At 42.3% G+C, this 12,274-nt stretch overlaps 1 protein-coding gene across 19 annotated transcripts in view; it reads left to right on the top strand.

Moving 5' to 3' along the window:
- The window catches only part of LOC146199551 (uncharacterized), a 153,405-nt gene that overhangs the window by 22,545 nt on the left and 118,586 nt on the right, over positions 1–12,274 (top strand). For 4 of the 19 annotated variants that reach the window (XM_084595055.1, XM_084595060.1, XM_084595058.1 and 1 more), the window contains exons 3-4: positions 711–748; positions 2,424–2,535. In XM_084595055.1, coding sequence (XP_084451181.1) covers positions 711–748; positions 2,424–2,535 — 150 coding nt within the window. Of the gene's footprint in view, positions 1–705; positions 749–2,423; positions 2,536–7,763; positions 7,992–9,153; positions 9,326–9,449; positions 9,598–12,274 lie in introns of those variants that run through there. The other 15 variants (XM_084595053.1, XM_084595061.1, XM_084595064.1 and 12 more) reach the window with 8 other exon arrangements.

The following is a 12,274-nucleotide window of genomic DNA, read 5'->3' as shown; positions in this document are numbered from 1 at the left end:
ATGCATATCGTGAATAAAAAATTACAAGCTTTCTGTCCCACGTGCGAAATGCTGCACAGCACTCCAACTATGGAAGCCTCCGTAATAGGATCAATTTCGATAATTTGGCTTTTTTAAAATGCAAAGAAGAATTAGTTTTTAATTTGGTTTCCATCTAAAGGCAGGGGCTACAGAGTATCAAATTTGATACTTTTACCCCGCGCTGGTAGCAAACTACGTTATACGCCATGCAGCCACAGTGGTCTAGAACTTTAGCACCTCAGCGGGGTGCTTAAGAAGCTGCTCAGGATTTAGAAAGAAAATAATGGCATACTAAAAAAAGAAAGGGAATATCCTCAATGAAGGGGAAGAAGCATGCAAATGAAAGGCCCATTTCGTACGCTCTAAACAAAATAAGAGGAATAATTTAACAGCAATAATTTATCAAAAATGAGTATATAGGAACGTTTCTTTTATCTTCAGAAATGTTGTTAGTGTGCTCTTGCATCAGCATTGGATATGACTATTCTGATGCATCGAAAGTACCAGTTGAATTATATTTCTATGAAAATAAGCCAATTATATTCTATGCTTCTAAATATGGCAATGCCCACTTATGGAAATTTCGAGTTTGTGAATTAGGCTTTAAAAAGAGCCCTTCGCTATATCCTCGGACCTGTGAGCAGCATATTACGACTTAGCGACCAACCTTTATATTTATTTCAGCACAGACCTGTCATCATAATATGGAAGCCAACTGTTTTCACGGGTGAGGAATCTGCTCAGCGGTTCTTCATCTATGAAAGTCAATAGACAACTAAGAGAAGTATTGACTTATTTCACACCAGGCGTTTCCTAAATACCCTTCGCAAGGTACTGAAGGGCAGCCGACACTTCTGTACCGTGCCACATGCACACTCAGAAAAATAGAGGGTCCTCACCGAGACTCAAGATAAAACGATTCTCAGATACTCAAGGCAATACATGATAAAGCAGGCAAACATGTCTACGGATTTCTTTCGAGTACGCATCGATATTGTACACAAGCGAATAGAAACTAGCCAGTCCGGCCTTTCTCCTTTCTTGTCCCAAACTCCAATCCCCCCCCCCCCCCCCCCCCCCCTCCTCCTCTAATACGACGCCTGGTTCCCCAGTGGTGACATGAACCTACGAGATATTATTTGTTCATCAACCTACTGCATCGATTAGCGCTTCAGTAAAGCTGGCTTGACCCTCTCGAGTGCTGTAGGCTAATAATATAATGTTAAGGGCGCCTACTGAGCTAGCATGCATCTATCGTAGAGAGACGAAAAATAAATTAGGAAAGAGAACCCACTTTCCGCCATTTCCAACGGTAAGTGAAATAGCGAATTCACAACGCAGTGCCTCTTCTGCAGATCGCCACCTTTGGCCGTATGGTGAGATGGACAAGGGCCTCCATCTCTCTGCACACTTACTGGCCAGCCAATGAAGAGAGCGCATATTGAATACAATACCTACGAGACGACGAAATTGTATTCATCGTAATAAAACATTGTGAATATTCAACTATTTTTAAACCAAATTTTTAGAGCGTTAGCTATTTGCCGCAGCCGCAGTCGCTGCTGCCCCTTCGACCTTGGCTCGCTTCCGCGCTTGTTAAGCTTCTTTGCAACGACTAGACTGACTTCTAGGTGCTCGGTGTTCTCGGCAGCTTGTTACGTACGGCTGCGGTCTCTGTATTTATCAAAATGTCCTAAGTCTATGGCGTACTTACCTAGGTTAAATTAAGGAACGGCGCAGCTGGAACGTCATGAAGACGGCTATCCTCAGCGCTCAGGGGGAAAGTATTTTGCATCTGAAAATTGGTGAAGGCGATGATATTTACGGTACTACTGCTCAGCGCAGGCATGTGTTGAAGTTTTAAACGAGGGAAGATCGGCTGAGTACGTGACGCCACAGATGGAACGAATGGAGTACTATAGGTGCAGTGCCTTAACGCTAAACTCCAAAATGAATGCAATAGAGCTAACGATCTAAGAAAACTCGCATTGAGGATATGCCGAGCGATAGCAGGAGCTATGGAAAGTGAAGCGGTAGATGTAACTTCATAACTTTGGAGAGGCATAGGCTAGCTAGATCAGAACGCGAATGTTCAAACTGTTATTAAAAACATTCGGTAGATATTTAGGCTTCACCTTGTCGGTATGACACGATAGACACAGCAGTGCTTTTCATTTTACTTTTAACTTATCCTAAGGTTCATTAGGCTTCCATTCAGCCAAGATGAACGAATATGTGCATCGCGCTTTGGTCATGACACAACGCTAACACATTTTATTCCTACCTTATTACCACTACTACATTTTTAGCGATTTGGTAGTAAAATCACTTTAAATTGTTACACGTTATAATGACGTTTGAGTCACCTGCGGCCTTATAATCACAATTTTGCTCAATTCCAGTTGCTTGCGGCGTACGTCAATGCACTGTCCACGAATAAACACTTCCTCAAGAAAGAAAGAGGACGACTACGACGCCGGATTTCCGCTGAAGGGAGCGTTAACGATGCATCTGGTAAGCGGTACTCTACGTACTGAACATACGCGCGGTGGTTTATTTAAGGTTAAAGTCTTTCTAGGCTCAAGGTTAAAATCTAGAGTCCACGACATTAGTTGTCGAGATATGTTCACGTCACCTGTTGTGTGAAATGGTACCGGTTTCATTTTATGATAATTTTATACTTGTTGCTCGGCTCGGGAGAAATTACAGTTCAAAATTTAACGCTTGGGGAAAGATTAAAAAAAAAAAAAAAAGTCGGTTCCGGGAACATAAGAGTTTTGGCATTCCTGATTAAATTTTTTTGAAAAAGGAAACAAAGTCTAGACCCTTCGTTCTTTGAATCGCCTTAATATACTCGCCTGCATAATATTAGTCACAAACTTCATCCTGAATAAACGGGTTTATTTATTTCTTATTTATTGAGCAACGGTAACATTTTCGCTGTTCATATTGAGTTGTCCTATGCATCCGATACTTTAAAGGGAAAAAAAATATATTTTTTGTCAGAAAAAGAAAGCCCCCATAGAAATCGCAAATGAAGTAAGGATTCAACGCCGATTTTGGTCTTGTTGCCTAGTGCGGAAACTTTCAAAGAGAGCACGTAGGTTTCGCTTTTCACGAAACGTCTTTAGATTTTTTATGCTATCTCATCGCAAGTAGGTCTTGCACGTCGAGCTTACTAAAGCATTTGCTATCACTCCAGTGCAGCCTATGCAATTTCCTTTATCTTAAGAGGGCGTGGGATTTCTCTAAGAATCCAGGCTATTCGCAAAAGCTCGCCCGCATTATCCAGCTAACTTCGCAAGACAGAGTAAACGGGAATGCATTTATTTTAGTTGCTTAACCACTATCCGCCTAAAACTTTTTCACTTCTGTATGCTGATCTGGAAAATAAAATTTAGAGCTTCTAATAAAGGATCAGCGTAGGAAACGCCGCCATATAGAGAAGCTCCAATTTAAGGCGCAAATGCACGAGAGGGTCCTGGGATTCAGGGAGCTTGCGCACGCCATAAGCGATATATCCTCTAATATTAGAGGTAATGAAATCGCAGTGCCTGCTATTTAAAATTTATCCCTAATTTTATGTTCGGCTCCCTGGATACTTATTTCAAGGATGCGCTCAACAGGTGCGAGAAAAGGGGCAGCCCCTCTAAAGGGCCAATCAAAGAGAAGTTCACGATTTTCCCCGAACGTGATCAGCCTCTGAAATGAAGTGAGCGAGAGAAAGAAAGTTTTTAAAATAGATTTTGATCCGTCTCTGCGGATCTGGACGACAGTACTAAGTTGGTGAAAGAGCGAAATGCACGTTGAGAACACCCACGTCAATCGCCAGCAAACAGTAGCGAAATTTCGTCAGACATGGCTGTGCATAACTTATTTGGGCGATTGGCATATGCTCCCGTTATAAATGGAGGGCGGAAACGTAAGTTCACTTTTGGCAGTGTTTGGTTTTAAAGCTGAGACGTCATGTCTTTCCCAAAGAAAGAGTAAGGTTTTTCTGAGTGGAAAGGGGGGACACTGAAAGAAGAATTCTTTAGTTCACGCTGGAAGAATCAGAACGTTTCTTGTTCTAGGAGTTCATTCGCCTACGTCCGCTTGCATTTAGGCATTCTTAAAATACACGGAGTTTGCGGAGCCTGAATGATTAATGAGTTGAAGTGTGCATGTTCACGGAACTATTCCGCCATCTACAAAAATACTCAAATACACAAAAAATACACAAGCCCTGTCAATCTCACTAAAATGACCTGTTGCACGAAAAGTGTAATAATTTTAATGCGGATGCACAAAGTCGCAGGGTAGACCGGAAAACCAGGAGTGGCAAACATCCACCTTAGGTTCTTCTCAAAAAAAAAAAAAAAAAAAAAAAAAAGGGAATGCTTTTAGGCTGATCCAAACCCAGGAATATATCTTGGAAAGCGAGTATGACACCTCATAGCTATCGCCGCGGCCGATGAAGTCTCGTGTTTACGTTCCCCGGTCCCAATTCTGTGCATTGCATGCCGACACCTTCATAATCTTGCATCCGTACGCAAGGGATCCAAACAATGCTGTCGCATTGTCATCGGAAGTTGCGTGAAGTGGTCAACATAACTGAAAGTCGCTCACAGAAGACGAGAGAAAAAAAAAAGACAGGACGCACTAGTGTGTGCGCAGTTGCTAAAGTCCGAAGTCGTTGATTCCTTCTACCTTTGATTGAAGCGTCACTTTGAAACCTTAGCCTCAAACCAAAAGCAAAGTAAAACATCACGTACTCGCGCTCATAAATGTACCGCATACTTCGGAGTTGACCATCTTAGCGAAATCGGAGGCAACTTTCGGCTCAGCGCAAGGTGCAGCAGTGTCTAAGATTCGGGATCTAAGCTTCCCGATTTCAATTGCCATCTAGCCTTCCTGCCTCGCAGAAGCAAAATGAATTGGCACGTGTTGCTTACATGACATGCACGACATGGCACAAAATGACCGGCATGTTACCTGAAAACTGTCAGCTCCCAGAGATGCTGGGATTATTTGATCACGACGGCCACAGCGCTCACGTCAGAGTTTTCGCTGAACGGAAGCTTTACCTTTATCGCGGTAAAATAATTGAAAGCTGTGTGATTTACTGTCCCGAAATGAGCTTTAATGGATGCTACACGTGGAGGGCTTAGAAATATTTCTGACTACCTGATCTTCTTAAACGGCCACTCACATCATGCCCCACATGTTAGTTTTTAGCTAGATATCTCTATCATCTAAACGCGAATAATCCTATGAAGGAGCAAAAATTGAGTAGCATGTCGACCAGGTACTTCCTTTTTGGAACAACTTAGATTTTCAATAATAAAAATGTGGAGTACCTATTGTTGGCAGTTAAAGCAGATTACCAGTTTGAAACATATAAAGCTCAGGTACTGAAATTTTGTAGTCAGCCATGAGAATATTGGACAACCGTCTGGACAACCATCCAAAAAAAAAGAAGACGACACTGTTCTCAAACCCCTGTGATTCAAACCACAAAGCTGCTGTCACCATCAATAAATCTCTGCGATCAATAATTAGATCACATGAATGTTGTTTTAGGTAGTAATATGCCCCGGTTGTTAACAGTACAGCATTAGCATATTCAGCAGGGAAAATATACAGGTCTTGAAAACAATATGCTGCTCCTATAGGGAGGGCTTTAGAGGACATATTCTACCCTTTTTACTCCCTTATGCAGTTATCATAGTTCAGAATGCTGGGCCCATTCTCGAAAAAGAACGGCGCGTTGTGGCGTTGTATGGCGGTAACCTGCAGGTAACATTGCCGCACCCTGACGATCAGTCGGTGCACATTTCCCCGCCGAGATGACAAGCGTTGCGTACTCGAGGTCTTCGCTTGTGACAAGAATATTGGTGAATGCAAGCCATTAATAAACCTTTAAAAAAAAAGCCATTAATAAACTTAATGTTTGTCATTTTCTAATTCCCCTCCACGGAAATGCGGCCACGATGGCTTAGGTGGAAGTTGCGACATTAAGATTATCAAATGGACACCTACTAATTCGCAATTTGGGGCGAATAAAACGATAAAAACTTCTCTTAAGGTATCTTTCGGATGCGAAATACGCGTGTTGGGTATATTCATAGACTTCTCAAACATCTTCAACTGAATTAAACCTGAATTTTCTAGCATTCATTCAGGGATAGAATTCAAGCGGTACATTTTTATGGTTTTAAAATTTACCTTGAAACTCTGCAGGCACAAGTGTAAGTAAATCGTTACAGATGTATTTTCACGTGTTGGCGGAGTTGTGTGTTTGAAGACAGCAATCATTCGCCCTCCTTGTTCAGCATCTAGGTATGTTACCTAGTGAACAATATTGAAGGCGCAAGCTTTGTTCCTTATGCCGACAAAACATTTCATTTTTTTTCCTGCAGCAAATCTGATTTAGAATTTGAACTTCGCATTTCACGAAAGGGGTACATGGTTAGGTATTAAAGTTTAATGTGGCCGAATAGGAACTAGTTAAGTCCTGTACAGAAACAAGCCCATATGTGAGAAATTTTATCGAAGCCTATCTTAATAAACATGAATATTGTTTTCTTTGTGAAAATCTTCAAGTCATTTGGAAAGAGAAATCAGCGTGGGATGCTCACGTGAGGATGACTCGTTCCAATCAAAGCGGTGGCTGCTGGTCTATAATATTGCCTCCGTTTTCTCTATTCGCACAGCATAATATGGCAGTGTTACCACATTTTTACAGGGATGTATTTCTGATAACAGGCATTGTAACTTGCACTAAACTAAATGATTCAAAAGTTCAAAAATTCTATTCGCACTACGCTGGTTGTTATAGGCGCACCATACACGTTTCAATAGTGCGGTGCGTCCGAGATCGCCGTGTCGGCTGTCGTTGAGTCAGTGCCTGCAGGTATTTGACTGGCAGGAAGGCGTGCCCATGACGTCTTGAATCCTTAGCAGCAAGATGAGACCCGGCACGCTGAAGGGGCACATGAAGCACGTCGCAGGTCGGAACTGGTCAGGAACACAGGAGAATAAATGCCTCAGTTTTGCTTCCCTCCACTCTTTGCTGTCATTGGTTGTCCCTCATCCTGAATCTAAAAATTCTCAAATATGTTCTTGTTTTCCCTGACACTGACTGTTGTTAGTTTGTAAAATTTTCTCGTCTTACCTCGTCACCATTTCCACATTCATCGGCTCTCTATTAGAATGACATGCCTCACTGCTACAACGGCCCGAATGACTCAGACAAAGGAATAATGCAAATCCTTAATAAGCTACTGCGTAACAGACTCTAGTTGTGGTTTTTTAAATCTTTCTTAAGTTCGGATAATACAAAAATACATTTATTTTTATGACAATTTTTTCGTTGGAAAAATTGCACTCTTAATTTTTGAATCGTTTAAACGTAAGTGGCTCCGAGAATGCTCTGTATGTTCTGCATTTTGTTCTAAATGCAATATACAGATCTTTTGGATGGCAAGCAAGGTTTTGTCGGCGGTTGCAAATATGCTATTTTTCATTTTTATAACCGCGACGCCTTTTTTTGGAATTCTGATGAGAGTCTGAATGAATAAAAAGAACTAGGGGGGGGGGGGGGGGGACTCTTAAGGTCCGCTTTTGAACGCATGATGCCACAGTTTTAATTGCTATCGTTATTGAGCGCAGGTAGTTATGATGAGAGTATGAATGAATAAAAGAACTTAAGGCTCGAGCATGATGTCACAGTGTTGATTGCTATCGTTATTGCGTCGCAGGTACCGTATGCATTAGCGGCTGCAGCGACCGCAGCGGCCGCATTTCAATAGAGGCGAAACGCAGACTGCGCCGAAAGGCATTGCAATATCTGTGCACATTAAAGAACGACAGGTTGTCAAAGTTATCACTGACCCTTCTTCCCTACACACCTCTTGCTCTGCTTATTCATTCACGTCCACCTTTTCCTTTTCCCTCTGGGTGCGGTCGCAGCATCCACAGCGGAAACAGCCATATTCTCTACTATTTGCATAAAAAGACTGTAAATTACTAAGCAAACAAAGTATCGGTTCATTGGAGAAGCAATTGCGGGGGAATGGGGGGGGGGGGGGGGGGGGTTATGGTGGAAGCAGAAAGAAGCGCTTATTTGGGCCCTCTTTTGATGGTCGGGTACATTTTTTTTTCTTCGACGACCGTTCGGGCTCATCCCACTGGTCGATACCGCACTTCCGGCTGCGAGCACCCTTACATCACTTTTGGTATTTTCGCCCCGGGCGCGTTGCTTGTGTTTATAATCGAGCTATTTTGAAAGACTGGGATAAATCTTGTTCTTCTGCTAGAACATAAGTGGCGGTGAGGATATGTGTTGAATATATTGGAGAGAAGATTAAGTGATAGTGACTGTGGTCATTAGAAGTCTGCGGCACAAAGCCTGATAGCTTTATGCCTTTTCTTTGTGACAGGGCATTCTCAACCCTGTTGCCGAGTGCTCACGACTGTTTTGCCTGGTGATTGATTTGTTCGAGGATCCATAGGAAGATGATATGTGTCGCACACGCATAATTTGAGCAGGTGCCTTAAAATTATCGAGAAGATAATTTTTAAACGAGGGTCAGCAGGACACGCCATTTTATTGAGTGCCAACATCCATGCTTTCAAATAAGTTCCATGTTTCGTTCTTCAAGGTGTATATCAGCGCGCACGTCTCAAAGAAAAATGTTATAGTTAATGTATATTGTTGAGACCACATGCTAAAGACAACTGGCGGTCAGCGTAAGTCCAGTGGAGCCCTGAAATAAGCATTTAAGAAGCTAAAGTCACAGGACATCAGGTTTCTGTTGGCAATAAAATGTTTCAATAATTAATTCAGTCATCCGTAACGAAACGGCATTCTTGATGCTAATGCCAGATGACGTCAACTAGCAAGGGCGCCTCAATAACTCGCGAAGGATGTAAATACTGAAAACCTAAACGAACCAATGAATTTATCTTTCCAACGAGACTGTAACACAGAAACTTCGCAGTTATGTTGGGAATATGCTCTAAGCAACAAGAATATGGTTTATGCTGTTTAACGTCCAAAATAATCTCGGGCTATGAGGGAAGCCTTCGCGGAGGGCTCTGGAAATTTTGACCAGCTAAGGTTCTTTAACGTGCACTAATATCTTACAGCACACCAGCGTCTTGCAATCACGTCTCTACCGAAAGGGGATGCCGCGGCCGGAATTCAATCACGCAATCTTGTGCACAGCAGTCGAACGCCCTAACCACTAAACCCCCATATTTGGGTTTAAAGCAACAAGAATTGCTCACGATGATAAAGTTCTTTAAAATAAAAATAACTGTAACCACAGCCTGTATTGCACTGCGTAGATAGAGAGTGGCTTTCGGCGCTTTAGCAATGGTTTGTTTGCAAAAATAGTGATTACACTGTCGAATAACGAACTTTCTTATTACTTAATGTGCAGGGCTAGGGAGATATATGAGCCGAAATTAAAATTAATGAGCCTCCCAACCGCTCCGTACAAGGGCTGAGGAGCCCCTGGAACATTTGGTATCATGAGGAGGACTAATCATGAAGTTGGTCGGACCGAAAGACTTGTCCAATAGGCATTTGTACGTTCATTTTCGGTTCTTATTTTGTAATTTTTCTTTGGTTGTCTTTACTACGTCCCGGCATGGTTTGGATTTCAGACGCGTTCCAGAGGAGGAACGAAAGCTCAGAGCTACTGGAACTTTGTGATACACCCTCACTCTCAACCCGACCACCATTTCCTTCACTGGCCTAGCTCTTACCTCATAGGCTTTGCCTTCACTCACTATCGCCCGGAAAAATTTTTCTGTGCCAACGAAGCTCTCAATAGCGTCAGACTGAGGACACCTCTATAGGGCTTGCCCTCGTGAGGCTGCGAAAACCGGGTCACATGCAAGCAGAAGTTATGTATTCTAAAGGCCCCACTGTATTCTAAAGGCACCGTCCCCTCAATACATGGGGAGGCGGATCAGGTGGAACTGAGCCTGACGCGAATACTACCGAGCGCAGGCTGCCGAGGTCGGTTACTGGGACCACCGATCAGTTAACTAACTACTTCTAGGTCTCTTAACTGTGGAGTCAGATACAGGCAGCGATGCCTTGGATTCACTGCTTTTTCCTACCTTGAGCGCAATGAAGATATGAGGGTTCGACAGTGCTGTATGAAAGCAGAGAGGTAGAATTGTTTGCTCGCAACGACTATGGCAAGGATATCAAAAAATGTGGGAATGAGATTGAGAGAGAGGTTGATTTTAGATACTTTAATTTACTCGGAGTTTTATAGGCACGAACGCGTAAAGGTAATTTCATACGAAGTGCAATATTTTATGAATTAAATGTGATATAAAGCTATTTTCCCCAAAACTTAGTTTGTAATGAAACCTATATTCGCAAGTGTTTAACAAATGTGAGCACAAATGTAATAATTGCTTTCAAATTATATTTTTTCAAAAAATATGCCAATCTTGGAATTGATTTTTCTAGAAATGTATAAGGTTGTACTTGTGGCTGTGTTCCTTAATTAAGCTGCATGAGCTGCTGCGGAGGCAGGAACGAACCGGAGGAACATGCCTGTAGAGGAGGGAGTTGGCGGAAAGAAAGAGGGGCTGAGCTTAGTCATGGCGGATTGGGGCACCTCGTCAGGCTCCTCAGAGGTCAGAAGATAATGCGATAAGCTTGGTACTGCCAAGGCATTCACCATGGCGCAAATAAGTAGGGCTGGTAAACAGGTTAGAGACCCAAATCATGGAAAGCCCAGCGGAAATAATGAGCACAGCGTAGGGCAACGGAAGGCACTTGCGGCACAGGAAAGTATGGGATGGCGTGAATACATTAGTGTCATCGCTTACAGAGTCACGAGCGACACGAACAAACACAGAAGAGCAGGGAGGAAGGTCGTTGTATTCGGCGACGAGAGCTTTAGCGCAAGAATTCGACAGAGCAGCGTCTGGCAAGGTATCGGGAAAAGTCAAGAATCCGACTTCAGCGCTAGCACAATCGATGAATGCAGCGTGAGGCGACCGCAAATCTCAGCCTAAGATGACAGCGTGTGAGAAGAAGGCCGCGCGACAAACTCAGTTGTGTGCAATGAGTCCTAGATCTTAATACGAGCGGTACATGCTGCTAACGGCGTAATGTGCTTAGCGGTGGCTGCGCTCAAAGAGAATCCTGAAACTGGCGTCTTCACTTTCTTTGACGTGCGACAAATATTAGCATCCATTACTGAAATCGCAGCACCGGGGTCTAAACAGCAATGGCAGAAATGCCCCGGATCGAAACTTGTATTCGTTTTTTTTTATCAATCAATCGTTTATTTGAATAAAATGTATAACTTCCAAAGAATGTTGGGCCAATAGCCGAAGCTAGTTTAGGCCGGTACATACATACATACATACATACATACATACATACATACATACATACATACATACATACATACATACATACATACATACATACATACATACATACATACATACATACATACATACATACATACATACATACATACATACATACATACATACATACATACATACATACATACATACATACATACATACATACATACATACATACATACATACATACATACATACATACATACATACATACATACATACATACATACATACATACATACATACATACATACATACATACATACATACAGCACTGAACACGCGCTAAAGGACATGTAAAAAAGTTTTCGGGGTTATTATGCACACGCAAACGTTACAATCAATGAGCACAAAAATTAAAGTTAAAAAAAGCATAAAAACATAACAGCGTAGAAATGAAGAGCAAGCATGCACACACACGAATTATTCTATGCTACTTGCATAACTGAGAGATCACAGAATACAGTTCTCCATCTGAGGAAAATGAATACAGTGAAAAAATACAAATCAAGCAGCGCCAGAAATGGAAGCATTTGTTATCTATTTTATTTAGTGTTCTAATAATCCATTCGTCGTCATCGAACTTTTAAAGTTGGATGAGGGTGCGGTTTTTTCCGCAGGAACTGCAGCACCTAGCTTTTTTCCTCGTGAGAATCCTGGCGATGTCACATTGGAAAGATGAAGCGGTGTCGCGGCGAAGGGGAGCGGTGGCTCCAGAGGGCAGAACTTTCTGTAGAGAAAATATTAAAATCGCAGAAAAGGTGGTTGTTTATTGAATAATATAGAGGGAACCACATTTCGACAAAACAAGTTGAAAACAAACATACAGAGGAGGGTACGCAGGCGGTATATCTGTGTG

The sequence above is a fragment of the Amblyomma maculatum genome, chromosome 2 (genome assembly GCF_055883805.1).
Source record: "Amblyomma maculatum isolate TAMU_Amacu chromosome 2, ASM5588380v1, whole genome shotgun sequence".
NCBI lineage: Eukaryota > Metazoa > Arthropoda > Arachnida > Ixodida > Ixodidae > Amblyomma > Amblyomma maculatum.
The sequence above is the reverse complement of the archived record's forward strand: the minus strand, read 5'-3'. Positions and strand labels throughout refer to the sequence as shown.